The sequence below is a fragment of the Camelus bactrianus genome, chromosome 13 (genome assembly GCF_048773025.1).
Source record: "Camelus bactrianus isolate YW-2024 breed Bactrian camel chromosome 13, ASM4877302v1, whole genome shotgun sequence".
Taxonomy (NCBI): Eukaryota; Metazoa; Chordata; class Mammalia; order Artiodactyla; family Camelidae; genus Camelus; species Camelus bactrianus.
Window position 1 is genome coordinate 56150150 of NC_133551.1, and position 17377 is coordinate 56167526.

General features: G+C 45.4%; 1 protein-coding gene across 1 annotated transcript in view; it reads left to right on the plus strand.

The window, feature by feature from the left end:
* CSMD2 (CUB and Sushi multiple domains 2) overlaps positions 1-17377 on the plus strand; it is a 575735-nt gene that overhangs the window by 549666 nt on the left and 8692 nt on the right. The window contains exons 59-66 of the mRNA XM_074376903.1: positions 408-587; positions 949-1122; positions 3498-3671; positions 4004-4077; positions 7583-7694; positions 8257-8436; positions 14579-14641; positions 15920-16081. Coding sequence (XP_074233004.1) covers positions 408-587; positions 949-1122; positions 3498-3671; positions 4004-4077; positions 7583-7694; positions 8257-8436; positions 14579-14641; positions 15920-16081 — 1119 coding nt within the window. The remainder of the gene's footprint in view (positions 1-407; positions 588-948; positions 1123-3497; positions 3672-4003; positions 4078-7582; positions 7695-8256; positions 8437-14578; positions 14642-15919; positions 16082-17377) is intronic.

Consider the following 17377-nt stretch of genomic DNA (forward strand, 5'->3'; position numbering starts at 1 on the left):
CTCAGCAAACCAAGTGTCTTATGCGGTCTATTAACTCACCTTAGTCTCTTCAACCTGGAAACCTCCCTCTCCCTGGCCCCCAGCCTCATGTATGAAGTGAGCCTCTGGATACTTCCTCGTAGGGGTGTGGCTTTAATAAACAGGATGCGCTTCACAGCCCAGGTTGCTGGGGTGCGTCAGGATGGTGTGGGCAAGGACGGAAGGACAGAGGAGAGACTTTGCAAGGAGACTTTGCTGAAGGGACTCTAGAGTGGACGCCCAACTAGGAACCTGTGAGGAGACAGGACATCCCTGATCTGACAATTTTTCTTCCCGAACACGTGCAGGGAGTGACGGGGATGGCGTTGGGATGCTGGGGAGAGAGGGGTCCGTGCTGGGAGTGAACAGGCTCTATCTCCTCGTCGTAGTCATAAACTGTGGTGACCCTGGGATTCCAGCCAACGGCCTCCGGCTGGGCAATGACTTCAGGTACAACAAAACTGTGACGTACCAGTGCGTCCCCGGCTACATGATGGAGTCACATAGGGTGTCTGTGCTGAGCTGCACAAAGGATCGGACGTGGAACGGCACCAAGCCAGTGTGCAAAGGTGTGTCTGGGGGCGGCAGATGGGGACACAGGGCCAGAGCAGGTACAAAAGTGAGACGGGGGGCCTTGAACAACTAGACAGGAGGTGGGGATGAGGCAGAGCCCTAACATCGGGGGTGGGCAGGGTGAGGACTAGTCCCTGAACATCAGCAAGGGATGGTCCCAGGGAAAGGCCTGGGCCTTGAACACCAAGGAGAGGGCCGTGCAGAGAGGAGTTGTCTGGTGCCAGAGTGAGAGGGGTCAGTCTTGAGTCCTCCCACTTAGCCCAGACTCCCGGCAGGCCCAGGCTAGCCAGGGACATCAGTGCTGGCAACTGGGGACCAGGACAGCCCCGGCACTCAGACTGCTCTGGTCTCCCCCAGCTATCATGTGCAAGCCGCCTCAGCTCATCCCCAACGGGAAAGTGGTGGGGTCCGACTTCATGTGGGGCTCGAGCGTGACGTATGCCTGTCTGGAGGGGTACCAGCTCTCCCTGCCCGCGGTGCTCACCTGCGAGGGAAACGGATCCTGGACCGGGGAGCTGCCTCAGTGTTTCCGTAAGTGTTGCTCACGGGGCCTCCGGGGCATCCCATCTGCGGGCACCTCCCCCTTCCCTCCTCAGAGCTCTGCCGCTGGAAGGCCTGGAATGAAGGGTCCTCTCCCCGAAATCAGGGAAGAGCTTTGTCAGAGACACTATTAAAGAAGGAAGGGCTTTTAAAGGAAGAAAAGGAGATGTCTGAATGGAGCCCTAGCCCTGGTCACTGTGTAGAGTCACAGCAGAAGGAAATTAAACCAGAGATACCCGGGGAGGAGGGGGTGTTCTTAACCTGAAATATCATTAACTGGATGGGATGGAACCAGAAGGTCGGGGTGGGAGCCGGGCAGGCAGGGCATTGCGAGAAGCGACGTGCCCGTCTTCAGGGGAAATCCCTTGCACCGAAGACTCTGGGCACTTGTGACTTCCTGGTGAAAGAGCTATTTCTTATCTGCGTCGCCAAGTGTGTCTCAAAGTCACATTCCAGGGCTCATTTCTTACCGAGTCCCCAAAAGAAGCAGGTTCCAGGTCACTTACTCTTGACTTACCCCGTAACCGGGCTCTGGAAGGTTTTCTCAGTGCCCATGCTTTGGAGAAACAGTAGGACCCATTTTTTTTATTTCTCCTTGGCACTTATCTGATGCTTCAGAAAACTATCGACATATTCAGGACACTATTTGGGGACCTCTGAAAATTTGCTTCAATTTGGGAAGTTTCAGCAAAGATGAGAGCCAGGAAAAGTAGATACAGGTAAGGGAATGTCTGATGTGCGGTTTGCATCCCTCCAGGGAGACATGAGGAAGGCAGCAAGTCTCCGGGTCGGGTCTGGACTCGGAAGTCTTGCTTTTTCCCTTCACTGTGCAGTGTTGTCTGTGTAGCCATCTGTATACAGTTTTCTATGAGCAATACTGAGTCATACTGTTCACAACTTGTATTCACTGATTGGCCATCACCCCTTGGCTCTATCAATACGGACTAATCTACACGTCATCATTTTTAGCGGCTTTAAAGCATTTCCTTCTTGTAGATGCCGCAACTGGTTTAATCTTCTACTGATGATGAATTTGGGTTCCTCCAGTTTAATCGTGTTAGAAGCAGCTCCGCAATAAATGGCCTCGAGAATAGCATTTCTTTACCCTTGTGGTCAAGCCCTAGGAGGGAGGACGCTGGGCCAGACGGCATGTGTGCCACATGTTCCCAGACTGTCTTCTGGAAAGAGAGCCCCAGTTCACACTCCCACTAGCAGTTGATGAGAAGATTGCTTGACTCACACCCTCATTACCAACTGATTTTGTCCGTATCTTTAATATTTACCAGCCTGAGGAGTTTAAAAAGATATCTCAGTATTTAAATTGGTATCACGTTGCTGATTAGTGACACTGAGCTATTCTTTCTTTGTCATCCATTTGTATCTCTTATTCTTTGAGTTGCCTCTTCCTGGATGTGATGACTTCTGAGCGGCTCTGGCTTTAACTGACTTCTGACTGGTCTGTCCAGACTCCCCAGCTTCCAAGTCCAGGATTCCATCTGATTTTGCATCTGATTGTGAACCTCATGACTCTGTGTACACACACACACATGCACACACACATCCCATAGCGTAAAGAATATTCCTCACTCTTAAAGTGATGTCTTGGGGAACATTGCCTTCTGTAGTCAATTTTTGATGATACTGTCTGATGATCTGAATGAAATGCACACACTCAGACACTAATCACTGCAGGGTAAGTGCACACTCTTTGGAAAGGCACTCGGCAGTACGTCAAGAGCTGCACACACGCTCAAACCTTTAAGGATGACAAGTTCACTCACAGAGAATCCCCCAGAGAAAATAAGTTAAAGAAAAGCCACATGTAACCTTATAATCATAGAAAATGCCTAATAAGAGGGCTATGATAAACCGTAATTACGGTACAACATCTCACTGCAAAATTATGTCACCAATAAGTGATAGAGATGGCGTAAGCATGGGAAATGTTTGCAGAATATCAAGCGAACCAAGCAAGGCAGACATGCGTGGACGCTGGGTTTTGAGCCATGCGCACACTTCCATACAACAGAGCAAAGGCTGGAAGGGAAAGAGCACAGAAATGGGGGGAAAAATTTGGGGTGGTAGGATGATAGTTTTTTCCTCAATATTCTAACTTCCTATCATGTTGCTCCGTTGCTCGGTTATGGTTATTAATGAGCATTTGAACACGGGAAGGAGAGGAAACACACAGTAGCACTGAAGCAGAAGTCATCCATTGCCCAGGGCCGCCCCTTCCTAAGTCCAGTAGAACAAGGAGGAAAGCAGTACAAAGACCAGAGGCGGGGTTGGGTGGCGGGTGAGTGCGGGGCAGGCAGACTGCGTTCCCAGAAGTCACTCGGACCTGCCTTTCTCCCTCGTCTTCCCAGCTGTGTTCTGCGGAGATCCCGGGGTCCCACCCCGTGGGAGGAGAGAGGACCGAGGCTTCTCCTACAGGTCGTCTGTCTCCTTCTCCTGCCAGCCACCCTTGGTGCTGGTGGGCTCTCCGCGGAGGTTTTGCCAGTCAGATGGGACGTGGAGTGGCACCCAGCCCAGCTGCATAGGTGAGAGGTGACCTGGAGCAGAGTGTCCCAGCTGGTGGGCATCCTTCTTCGGGGCCTGCGGTGATGACTTTCCTTCCCTGTCTTCAGTGGTCTCATCTGCAAAGGGGGCAAGCCCTCTTCTGAGCTACTTAGAACAGGATGTGAACTGGCCAGAGCTGATGTGCTGCCGGGAATCATATAGTCCAGTCGTGGGGGATGACTCGGGTGGAGATACCAAAAGGCAGGGAAGGCAGGACGTGGCTCCGTTCTCTTTCCTGCGTCTGTTTCTCGGAGTGAGCAGAGGTAACGAGAGTGTCTGTGACCATGCTCTGTTCCTTTGTTTTGCAATCCAGACCCGACGCTGACCACGTGTGCAGACCCCGGCATGCCGCAGTTTGGGATACAGAACAATTCCCAGGGCTACCAGGTAATGAGACCAACCAGGAGGGGGCCTTTGTGTTTCCTGTCCCTTCCTGTCAGTCTCAGAGGGCCCTGGGACCTTCCTCAGGACAGTACTAGGAGGGACAAGACCTTAGAAGTTGAAGAGTGAACGCAGCCTGTCTCTTCAAGCCACACTGCCGGGGAGCCCCACTCAGAAACAGGAAGGTGTTCACTCCAACCCGAGTAGCAGAAGGGGAAGGACAGACTCACATGTAGCTCCACAGATGCTTCCCAGCAACCCCGTGTCGTCGGGGCAGGGCATTGGTGGAAATACAGAAATGAGTGAGACAGACAGATGAACCTTCCATTCCCAAGGCACCGGGGGCTCGGGCAGGGCGGCAGGAGCCAGCACATACCACATGGGAGACAGGCCCCATCCCAGTAGGATACAGGCTCCCGGACACGTCTCAGAATGAGCTTCCGGAGAAGGAATGAGTTCAGATAGCCCGCATGGGACGCTCTGAACAGATGGAAGCAGGAAAGTGTGGCTGTGTTCAAGGCAGGGCAATTCCCTGGAGCCCAGGATGTGCCCAGGGGACTATCAGGGACTAGCCTGGAAATGGCAGGTTGGGATCTGGCCAAGGAATGGGATTTATTCACTCAATCCATAATCAGCAAATATTCACTGCCACCAACTATCCTAGGTGCTAGGAATTCAGTGGGAACAGGACAGGCCAGTGTCTGCTCTAAGGGAGCTCCTTGGCTAGTGATAATAAACAAGCCCACCTCTGAGAGTGATAAGCATTCACATGGGATGATATAAAGGGCTGTGACCAGGTGGGCTGCTCTTTAGGGAGTGAGAGAAGAGGCCTCCTGAACTTGAACTTTGGAGCCCAAGATGAGAAGGGGCCAGCTCTGTGCAGAGCTGGGGGACAGGGGAGCACTCAGGCAGGGAAGCTGCAGGGCGCAGGACCAGAAAGCAGCCAGCCAGCAGGTCCGGAGTGTAGCAGGAGAGGAGAAGGACGTGATGCTAGAGAGCTGGGCTGGGTTTGGAGACAACTGGGCTCCGTCTTGTGAAGTTAAATGTCCGCACGTCTTTTGACCCAGAAGTTCTGCTCACAGAAACCAGCCAACCCCCGAGACACTCTTGTGCATGTTACCAAGAAATGAGAAAACTCGTGATGTGGTCACACGATGGTCCATCACACAGCGGTGATAATGAAGGGACTCTAGCTCGACACAGCATTGATGAATCTTAGAAACATAATACTGAATGATGAAGGTGATATGGTACTATTTCTATAAAGAGTAAAACCAAGAAAAACTTACCTTGTTTGGAGATCTATGTATACGTATGTGATAGATTTATTTTTTAACTAAGCAAGGAAATGGAAAACACAAAATTCAAGATAGTGGTTATCCCTAAGGGGGCAGGAAAGGATCACACAGATAGCTACAGCCCTGACGGGAACGTTCTAGCACTTGAGATGGGTAGTGGGCTCAGCGTAGGGTGTCCATTTTATTAGGATGATTCATGTCTATATGTGTTCCATATATTCTTTTCTATGCATGAAAATATCACATAATAAATTTTGAAAAGAGAACAGCATGGACTGGGTCATGTAGGGCCTTGAGACCATGATAAGCATTTTGGATTTTATTTTTCAGTGTCATGGGAAACCATTTGAAGGGGACTCAATCTGATCTATCATTTGAACTATTGCTCAGGACCCTGGGGAGAGAATGAATAGTCAAGGGTTCAGAATGGAAACACTTAGACAAATAGGACACTTGCAGCAGCTTGAGAGAGAGATGAGGGTAGGATGGAGCCATAAGAGGGTGACATGGAGAGAAGTGAAGGGGTCAGGATGTGTTTTGTAGGTAGAACCAAGAGGATGCGTTGATGGATTGGATGGAAAAGACGGAATCAAGGATGACCTGAAAAAGAATATGAAAACGAATACATGTATGTTCATGTATGACTGAAGTATTATGCTGTACACCAGAAACTGACACATTGTAAACTGACTACTTCAATAAAAAATATATATACGTGTATACACACACACAAAAAAGGATGACTTGAGGTTTTTGATTTGCACACTCGGGTGGATACAGGTGTCATTTGCTGAATGAGGTGATGAAACACAGCAGAAAGACTGGTCGGCATGGAGGAAGGGAGCAGAAATTCAGTTTCACTTTGCATTTGAATTTACTCCCAGAGATAATAGAGACACCTGAGTGTCTTGAGCTGGGAAATAGTGTGATCTGAGTCAGCTTAAGAAGCTGATCTGGCAGCATCGTGCTGCATAGATCAGAGATGGAGAGGTGGAGCTGGTGGTTGCAGGGGTGTTGAGTCGGACAGTGAGGCCAGTGGAGGGTAAGAGTGGGGAAGCAACTGAGCGGAGGGAGAGGTGGAGGGAGAGTGGCAATTCTGCTCAAGAGATATTTACAAAGGACAGCTCCAGATTTTTTTATTGAAGTGTAGTTGATTTACAATACAATGTTGTGTTAGTCTCTGGTGTACAGCATAGTGATTCAGTTACACAAACACACAGAAACATATACATTCTTTTTCAGATTCTTTTCCATTATGGTTTATTACAAGATATTGAATATAGTTCCCTGTGCTATACAGTAGGGCCTTGTTGTTTATCTATTTTAAAAATAGTGGTGTGTATCTGCAAATCTCAAACTAATTTATCCCTCTCTCCCCTGCTTCCCCTTTGGTAACCATTGATTTGTCTTCTATGTCTGTAAGCCTGTTTCTGTTTTGTAAATAAGTTTGTTTGTGTCTTTTTTTTAGATTCTGCATATAAGTGATATCATATGATATTTGTCTTTGTCTAACTTACTTAGTATGTTATCTCTAGGTCCATCCATATTGCTGCAGGCGGCATTATTTCATTCTTTTTTATGGCTGAGTAGTATTTCATTGTGTGTGTATCTCACATTTTCTTTATACAGTCATCTGTCAATGGACATTTACTTCCATGTCTTGGCTATTGTAAATAGCACAGCTCCAGATTCTATAGGGAACATCTCCTAAAAGAATGTGTACATTCATAGAAGGAAGAGATACATACAGTAACATTCTCTTTTGCACAGTTCTTCCCATTTTATTAAATGCTCTCAAATCCACCATTACATTTGAGTATCACAACATTCCAGTGTCATCATGGCAGAGCTGGTCATCCCAGCTCTACACAGGCAGGCTCAGGTGTGGAGGGTTTCCTGCAGCCTGTCATTCAGTGAGTAAACGTGGACGCCAAAACTCAAACTCAGGGTCTTCTGATTCTGAGTCGGGCATGCAGTCCACCGCAGCGGAGTCTGATATATTCCACCAGAGCACTGATCTGGCCCAGGGACTTGGGTGAGGCCTTGGGGAAGAGGCATAATATAAGTGGCCTCAAGGGACAAGTAAGATTTAACCAGGCAGAGAAACAGAAGGGTGGGGAGGAGTAGGGTCATGAGAAAGTAAGCAGTCAAGTCATGGGTATGAAACGTGGCTGGGTGGAAGGTGACTGTGGGAACTTCCGCCCTGGCCACAGGTTGGAAGCACAGTGCTCTTCCGTTGTCAGAAAGGGTACCTGCTTCAGGGCTCCACCACCAGGACCTGCCTCCCCAACCTGACCTGGAGCGGAACCCCACCCGACTGTGTCCGTGAGTGATGACTTGGCCTGCATCCCAGAAAACTCCTCTTGGCAACTCATAATCTACTCCTGCTGGGCATCCAGGATGTGCTTGAAAGCTCACAACTTCTCATTGAGACCAATATTGGTCTTTTTGTCATCCTTACTCCTTGGGGACCCACAGAAGACATTTCCACAAGAAAGCCTTTCTGATATTTGAAGGCAATTCCTATGCCTTAGCAAAGAGAAAGAAAGAACTTTCCCATGGCAGCAAATACTAGCAAGTACAATGCCAGCCCTCAGGATGAAAGATTTCAGGCTTTTGACTACAATGACTCCCCTCCCCTCAGGAAAAGTGCTGCAGGCTTAAGTTCCCATAGGGTTGGCTGAGCCAGTGTCTGCATGATCTCCATCTGGGCCACTGGTATAGACATCAAGGCTGGGGTGGAGTGGGAGTTAGGGAGGGGATGCTGGACAGGAAAGGGGCCCATAAGGGAAAGGAAGGGGAAGTTCCATCGAGGAACAGGGGAGCAGGGGAGGGACCTCCTGAAGACCCTAATCCCACGCCCAACAATGTTTTTCCTCTCATCCAGCCCACCACTGCAGGCAGCCGGAGACGCCAACCCATGCCAATGTCGGGGCCCTGGACTTGCCATCCATGGGCTACACACTCATCTATTCCTGCCAGGAAGGCTTCTCCCTCAAGGGTGGCTCCGAGCACCGCACCTGCAAAGCAGACGGCAGCTGGACAGGGAAACCACCCATCTGCCTGGGTGAGTGCGCCCCTCGCTCAACCTCTCTGGGGCCCGAGGCCAAGGGTGACAGCTGAGCCTGAGTGAAAGGGGGCAAAGGAGAAGAAAGAAAGGTGAATTCCAGAAGCTGGATCCTGCTTCTGATTTTCTGAATCAGAAAGTAGAGTCTAGAGATGAAACCAGAGCAGTCTAAAGAGGCACATGGTGAAGCCACCCCCAGTTTTATTTGGCTGCTTTATGCCTGAGCTTAAACATCCCCCCAGGATTATATTTAATCATCAGGCTGAGAAAAGCTCTTTGTTCCACCAAACTGGAGTAACACATTACACATATCGTACCCTTGATAAAACAGCACCCACTCACAGATCCCTCAGGATAACCAAGATGTCCCAGACCTCCCTCCTCCTCGTCTTCATTCATTTGTCTCTATTGAGCATTCCCACTGTGCATGCCTGTGCTGGGCATGTGGGATGGGGAGGTGGAAGATACAAACCCTGCCCTAAAGGAACTCACGTTCAGCTGCAGAAGACACACACATTATCAGACAGAACAGTACCTTCAGGAACATAGGGATACACTGAATACTTGGAGGGGGGATGAGGAGGAAGGGCACTAGTTCAGCCTAAGAGGGACAGGGAAGAATCAGGGAAGGCTTCCTGGAGAAGGTGATCTGAGTCCAGTCTTAAGTGAAGAATGCAGCAAAGATAAAGGATCAGTCTGGTGCTGGGATGGTGCTCAACTCTCTCTTACAGGTGGTGATCTCACAATATTCCAGGCATTGTTCTAAGTACTTTGTGTGTACTAACTCATTTAATCCTCACAATCACCTTTGAGGCAGTGTTACTCATATCCCCACTTAACATATGAGGAAACTGAGGCACAGAGTGGTTAAGTAACATGCCCAAGGTCACCAACTGATAAAAGGAAAGAGCTAAGATTCAAACTCTGCAGGTGTAACTTCAGAATCCACATTCTTAAGTACTTTGCTGTCCTGCCCCCCAGAGAGAGAAGGCTTCAGGCTCACAGCCTTGATCAGAGCTGAAATTTAAATATATTTTCATTGTATGAGTTGTTGTCAATTTCTTTTATTTATGGAAAGTAATATTTTTGTTCCACATAGGGTAGTGATAAAGGTCTCTTTTTTAGAGTACGTTGATTTAAGTTTTTATTGTGGTAAAATATTCAAAACATAATATTTTCCATTTCAAGCGTACAGTTCAATGGCATTAAGTACAACCATCACCACCATCCATTTTCAGACCTTTTCCATCATCGCATTAAACAATAGCTCCCCACTCCCCTTCCCCTCCAGCCCCTGATAACCTCTGTTGTACTTCCTATAGCTATGAACTGCCAATTCTATGTACCTCATGTTAGTAGATTCATACAATATTTGTCCTCTCATGTCTGGATTATTTCACTGAGCATTATTTTTTTGAGGTTCATCCATGAAGTAGCAGGTGTCATTACTTCATTCTTTTTTATGCCTGAATAATATTCTATCAATGGATATGCCACATTTTGTTTACCCATTTATCTGCTGATGAACATTTGGGTTGTTTCTGCCTTGGGGCCATTATGAGTAATGCTAAAATATATAAATGTCTATATTTTTGTATGGACATATGTTTTCAGTTCTCTTGGGTGTCTATCTAGGAACAGAATAGCTCAATGTTTAACAGTGTAAGGAACTGTCAGACTGTTTTGCAAAGTGACTTTAAATTTACATTCCCACCAGCAAGGCACCAGGGCTCTAATTTTACTACGTCCTTGCCAATACTTGTTATTGTTTATCTTTTTGAGGACAGCCATCCCAAGTAGGTGTAAAGCAATATTACATTGTGGCTTTCATTTGTACTTCCCTAATGGCTAACGATGTTGAGCATCTTTTCATTTGTTTGTTGGCTATTGCTGTATCTTCCTTGGAGAAAAGTCTTCTCAGATCCTTTGCCCATTTTTTAAAATTGGGCTATTTGTCTTCTTATTGTTGAGTTGTAAGATTCCGTTTTTTATCCTGTTGCTTTCTTTTCTCCCAGCTTTATTGAAGTATAATTGCCAAAAAAAAAATAGAAATATATTTAAAGTATACAAGATGATAATTTGATATACATTGAGAAAGGATTCCCACCATGAAGTTAACACATCCATCACCTAGCATATTTATCTCTTTTTTTGTTTGTTTGGTTTGTTTTGGTGAGAACACACAAGTTCTACTCTCTTAGCAAATTTCAATGCAGTATTACCTGCTATGGTTACCTGGTTACACATGTGTGTCTTGTAACTGAAAGTTTGTATCCTTTCACCAGCCTCTCCCCATTCTCCCCTCTTCCCACTCAGCCCCTGGCAACTACCATTCTACTCTCTGTTTTTATGAGTTTGACCTTTATTCTTTTTAGATTCCACATATAGGTGGTAACATACAATATTTGTCTTTCTCTGTCTGGCTTATTAGCATAATGCCCTCCAAGTTCATCCATGTTGTCATAAATAGCACGAGTTCCTTCTAAGACTGAATAATATTCCATGGTATGTATACACCACATTTTCTTTATCCGTTCATCCATCAATGAACACTTAAGTTTGTTTTCATAATTTGGCGATTGTCAATAATGCCGCCATGAACATGGGAGAACAGGTATCTCTTCAAGATAGTGATTTTATTTCCTTTAGATATATATAAGTGGGTTGGCTGGATCACATGGTAGATCTATTTTTAATGTCTTGAGGAGTCTCCACACTGTTTTCCATGGTGGCTATACCAGTTCACATTCCTGCTGTTTAACCCCTCAGCTGAATTTCCTGTGTCAGTTATCACATCTTCAGTTCAATGATCTCTATTTAGTACTTTTAAAGTATTTTCTATCTCTTTGCTGAAATTCTTGCTTTGTGCATTGCTCTCCTGACCTCAGCAAGCACCTTTATGACCATTATTTTGAACTCTCTATTGGGTTATTTTGAACTCTCTATTATGATGAGTTTCTGGAGATTTATCTTGTTCTTTGGTTTGGAACATTTTCCCTGGTTGATTCATTTTCCTTGATTCTCTGTGTGTGTTTCTGCTCGTTAGATAAAACAGGCAGCTCTCCCAATCTTGACAGACTGGTCTCGTGTGGAAGATGACCCTCATTCATCAGCCCAGCCCAAGCTCCTGGTGCCTCTCAAGCCTTTGTTATTGTCTAAGCTGCCGTCTTTGTTCTTAGTGGCTCCAGCAGTTGAGGGTGTACCAAGACCCAGCAGTGTCCCACAGGGGAGGACCACAGTCAGCACCTAGATGCAGGCTGATTAGCAGACCCTCAGGCAGCAGCTGGAAAAGTATGTAGTCAAACCCTTCCAGGGGGAAACTGGGAGGCGGGAGTTTTACCTGCTCCGTCAGTATGAGCCCAGGTATATAGCCACAGGGGTCTCTACTGCATCCATTTAAAACCGGCTTGTTTGCTGTAGTCCTGTGAAACTCAGGAATGCAAGCCCCACTGGCCTTCAGAGCTGGGTGCCTTGGGCACCCATCTATCAAAGGTGCTGGGTGTGTGGGACAAACTCATCACTCCAGGGAAGTGCTGGGAGCTGGGGATTCCCTCCTCCTGGTTGCATGGCGCTGTGCCAGGGTGGGGGTTTATGGCCAGAATGTGTCTCACCTTTCCTACCCGTTTTGATGTGGGTATTTTCTCAGTCTCACAAAGTGTAGGGGTTACTAAGCTAGTTTCTGGATTTTTCTCAGAGAGAATTGATCTGTCTCTCCGCACATTCAGTGTGTCTGTGTGTGGAGGGGCATTCGGGAGCCTCCTATGTCACCATCTTGGTCCAGAGTCCCTTCCAGAGTTCTTTATACATCTAGAATATAAGACCCTTATCAGATACATTATTTGCAAATCTTTTCCCCATTTTGTGGGTTGTCTTTTCACTTTATTTTTCTTTTTAATTTACAATACTTTCTTGTTTCATTCATCACCTAATATTTAAGCTCTGTTTTGTCCTGTGTTAAATTTTTTCAGATGAGTTTTTTACAGTTTTATTGAGATATAATTGATATACAAAAACTGCACGTATTTAATGTATGCAACTTGATGAGTTAGAATTTTTTCACTTAGTGAAATTTTAATTTTGATGAACTTCAATTTATTTATATTTTCTTAGCTTGCTTGTGCTTTTATTATCATATCAAAGAAACCATTGCCTAATCCAGGGTCACAAAGATGTGCGCCTATGTTTTCTTCTAAGAGTTTTGGGGCCCAGATTCACGCTATTGCATGTGACTATCCAACTGTCCCAGCACCATTTGCTGTAAAGACTATTCTTTCCTCACTGGATTGTCTTGGCACCCTCTTCAAAGATCAGTGGACCACAAATGTGTGAGCTTTATACCTGGGTCCTCAAGTTTACTCCATTTGTCTGCATAATTGTCCTTATGCCTTTATCACAAAGTCCTGATTTCTATAACTTTGTAGTAACTTTTGAAGTTGGGAAGTGTAAATTCTCCTTTTGGCTCTTTTTCAAGATTGTTTTGGCTATTCTGGGCCCCTTCTATTTCTATATGAATTTTAGAATTGGATTGCCAATTTCTGCAAAAAGACAACTAGGATTTTGATAAGGATTGTGTTGAATCTGTAGATCAGTTTGGGGAGTATTGCCATTTGAACAGTATTAAGTCTGTTAATCCCTGAGCATGGGCTATCTTTCCATTTATTTAGATTTTTAATTTCTTTCAGTGATGGTTTATAGTTTTCAATGTACAAGTCTTGTACTTCCTTTATTTTTAATGCTATTATAGGTGCTTGCATTTAAAAATACAAAATGCTTTAGATGCAGTTGAATCTCAACTCAACCCCTTTCTGTAAGACCTTGGGCAGGCCCCTTACCTCTCTGCCTCTTAACAAGTTTTTCTTCTGTTAAATGAAGATAATAATGTCTACCTCAGTTCTGAGAGAAAGAGTAAATGAAGTAAGTGCCTAGCAGAGTGTCTGGCTCATGAAATGCTTTCTCCTTCTTTGTTCCCTTCATCTTATAAAACCTAAGACAATAAAGGCATTTTGTTGAGAAGTGTACCTTCATGGAGTCATGGTGGAAAATTGGTCCACAGCCTGCTGTGTACGCAAACATAAGCTGACCTCCAGAGCTGGAAGGGGCGTGCTGAAGCTCTGAGGCCTCCCAAAGAAGACAGAGGGGGGAGTCCGCCCTTACTTGGCGACAAGATAGATATCCCGGTTGTTTCTCCACAAAAGGAGAAAAGACATTAATATTTATTGACTGTGACTTTCATGTTCATAACCTCATGTATTCAGCATAGCCCTGTTAGATAGGTTTTAGGATTTTCTCACGTTTCAAACAAGGAGACAAGACTCTGAGTGGTGAAGGGACCAGTCGAGGTCACACGATCACTAAGGAGCACTGTGGGGACCGAACCTGAGGGGTCGGGCTCAGGCCCAAAGCCCTCACCTTTGACTTGGCCTTTGCCTGGGAGGGCTTCTCAGTCTTAATATCATCACTCCAGGGGACGGAAGCACCCCACTGAAACCCCCACCCGGGGACAAGGATTTCACTTTTGGTTGGTGGAAGGCCCTCCTTTGTGCCAGGCCTCTGGGACGAAAGTGCTTTTCAACTAAGGGTCCTCAACAGAGGCTCTTGGCAGATCTGTGTACTAGGATGGGAAATAGACATCTTTACTTTCCCTTTACCTCTTACTGAAATTTAACATTTCTTTAATTTAGGGTGTAGACAAAAACTTGTAGCAGTGTTAGCAATACCTGTGAATTTGTCACCAGCAGAAGTGCAGAGATCTTCATGTCACACTACAGCTGTTACTGGTATCATGATGTAGTGTTTGTGTTCCTGACTATTCCAAGACTATGACAGTTGCTGGACCCACTGCTGATCTTGTTATTTAATGTAGTAATCAAGAATCACATATAACTGTATTCTACTTCTTGGTTTAATGCTTCAATGACTGTAATTGATCAATAGATTTCCTTTTAACTCTTTACTGTTCTGAGGGGGCTCCTGAGCATCACCAGACCATCAAAGTAGTCCGCCTCCTGGTCTAAGAGGATGAGTCTAAAGCAAGATCTCAAAGAACCCATTGACCTCATGTCAAAAAATGAGGCCATTGTTTTTCCAGTAGAGCAGAGACCAGAGGCTGAACCCACTTTCTTCCATTCTCTTTCCCCAGCAGAGGTCCGGGCCAGCGGGAGACCCGTCAACACTGCCCGAGAGCCTCCGCTCACCCAAGCCTCAGGTATGTGTGGTCCAGATCTTTGACTCAGGAAACTGGTATTGCTTCCTTCACCTGGTTACCCAGAAACGTGCACATGAGTTTCTGAGAATTCAAAGGAACGGCCTAAAAACTCCATGGAGGACAGCAGATTTCCCCACCCACCTCCCGACCCAAGGCAGACCTTAGGAGGAAGTGAGCTTGAAGGAAGCAAAAACCACATCCAGAAGAGAGAGCCAAGGCATTTGAGAAGCACATCCAGAGCGCTGAGCTCTGGAGTTACTGATCACCCCAACCCCTCCTGGTACAGGGCTGGCCAGTATCTGGTCACACAGACACACAGACCCAGGCCCTGCCCGGGGAGCTTGTTGGAAACGGTTACGATTTTAAGACAATTATTGTGTCTTTCAAAGTGTGACGTCCAGAACTGGACACAACTACAGGTGTGGCCTGACCAGTGCACAACTATTCTAGACTATCATATCCTTTTGTGAACCTTATACTTTTATTTATTATATTAACACGTGTACTATACAAGAAAGAAGACTAGATTTGGCCTCATACTCAGTTCTAAGTTCCATTTTGGTCACTGACCAGCTGTGTCCTTGGACGAATAAGCTTCACCCCTTGAGCTTCGGTTTACCTTTCATTAAAATACGGATCCTCACACTCTCCTTAGAGAATATTATAAGGATACATAATAATTTTAGTAGCTAATATTCATGATGTGCTTTTATGTGCCCAGCATCGTGTGGCACAATCATTTAGCCCTTATAATAGCCCTGATGAGGTGAGTGGAGAACTGACCTGCTTTACAGAACTCCAGGTGTGCCCAGTACAGGTGAGGAAGTTGAGGCTCTTACACATGATCCAACAACTGATAAGTGACAGCCAGGATGAGCATCCAGGTCTGCCTGACTTCATTCACCCAAGTTCCTCTCTACCATGTGATACTGACATCGGTTTCTCTCTTTCTTTTTTGCTTTCTCCATCTTTTCAACCCCTTCTGTCCTCTTTCTTCCCTTTAGTTCATTTTCTGTCTCTCTCTGTCTCTGTCTCTCTCTCTCCATCTCTCTTTCTTACTCATTTTCTCATTTTTTTCTTACCCACTTTTCCCCTCTCTCTTTCCCTCCACCCATCCACTCTGAGACGCAGAGGGGGCCAGAGCACCCCACCACCTCCCCCGTGCTAGGTGTTGGGGAAGATAATCTCAGGGAGGGAACTGGGATCAGTCACCAGGTGTCCTCAATTCTACCGGCGCACATGAGGGTCCCTCTCACATCTGTTTCTCAATTCCTCTAGTTCCTGGGGATGTTTTTGCTAAGAATTCCCTATGGAAAGGGGCCTATGAGTACCAGGGGAAGAAACAGCCAGCCATGCTCAGAGTGACTGGCTTCCAGGTCATCAACAGCAAGGTCAATGCCACCATGATTGACCACAGTGGTGTGGAGCTGCACTTGGCTGGTAAGGCATGCCTCCGGGAAAGCCTGCAGGGGGTGAGCTTGGGTGCGCCACAGTCTTTTCAAGGATGAGTCTACTCATTGTATTGTCACGCAAGGCTCAGCCTCATCTGGCAGGAGGGGGAAGAGGGAGTGTCTATTCTTCTTTGTTTCCACTATAAAAGCACCACAGACTAGAGGGAATTGGTTAAATGCCAAACATTAATAAATTGAACATACAGAGAATGCTTACAAATAAAGAGAGACTGATAGCCCTAAAATCGAACAAAAATATGGGCAGAGAACTCCCAGAAGTCAAAGTACAGACAGTTAATAAACAAATGGAAAAATATTTTTTAGCAATAATCCAAAAAAAAAAAAAAGTAAACACAAAATGTCACTTTTCACTTACCCGACTAAGATTCTTCTTTTTTAAGCGACAACCCTTAGTGCTGGTCCATGGAAGGTACTGATGCAGTGCTGGTCAAAGTATAAAACAGTGCAGTTCCAGGGAGTAATCTGTACCATGAACCATGAAAATGTTTGGACCCATTAATTACACTTCTAAGAATTTTTATCATGAGAAATGGTTATAGAGGAAATGAAACATTTATGAATAAAGAATGTTCACATTACAGAGCTATTTGTATTACATAAAAACTGGGGATTAGAAACTGTCTAAAAAGAAATAGATAATTGTGTATGCTGGATAAAATATTATGCCAATTTGGGAAGAAATATACCCACCATAATGCATTTAGAATGTGACTCCAGTTTTTTTCCCTGTTTTACTGGGATTTTTTTTTTTTTTGAAGAGTAGTTGATTGACAGTGTTTCAGGTGTACAGCAAAGTGATTCAGTTACACAAATATATACATATATACATATACAGATTCTTTTCCATTATAGCTTATTAAAAGAGATTGAATATAGTTCCCTGTGCTGTACAGTAGGTCCTTGTTTATCTATTTTATATACAGTAATGTGTATCTGCTAATCCCAAACTCCTAATTTATCCCTCCCCTCCTTCCCCTTTGGTAATCATAGTTTGTTTCCTATGTCTGTGGTGACTCCAGTTTTTAAAGGAAAAAATATATATATTCATAAGAAAGAAAATTGGAAGTAATGACACCAAAACATTAACAGGGGTTATTTCTCAGAAGTGGGATCAAGAGGAAATTTTCTTTCTTCATGCGTCTCTGCATTTTCCAAGATGTCCCCAATTTTCAAATTTTCTATACTCAGAAAAACTAAATATCTTAGAAAACAAGTGTTCATTGACTAGATAGGTAGGTCAGTGAATGCACGAGGGAAGGACTGT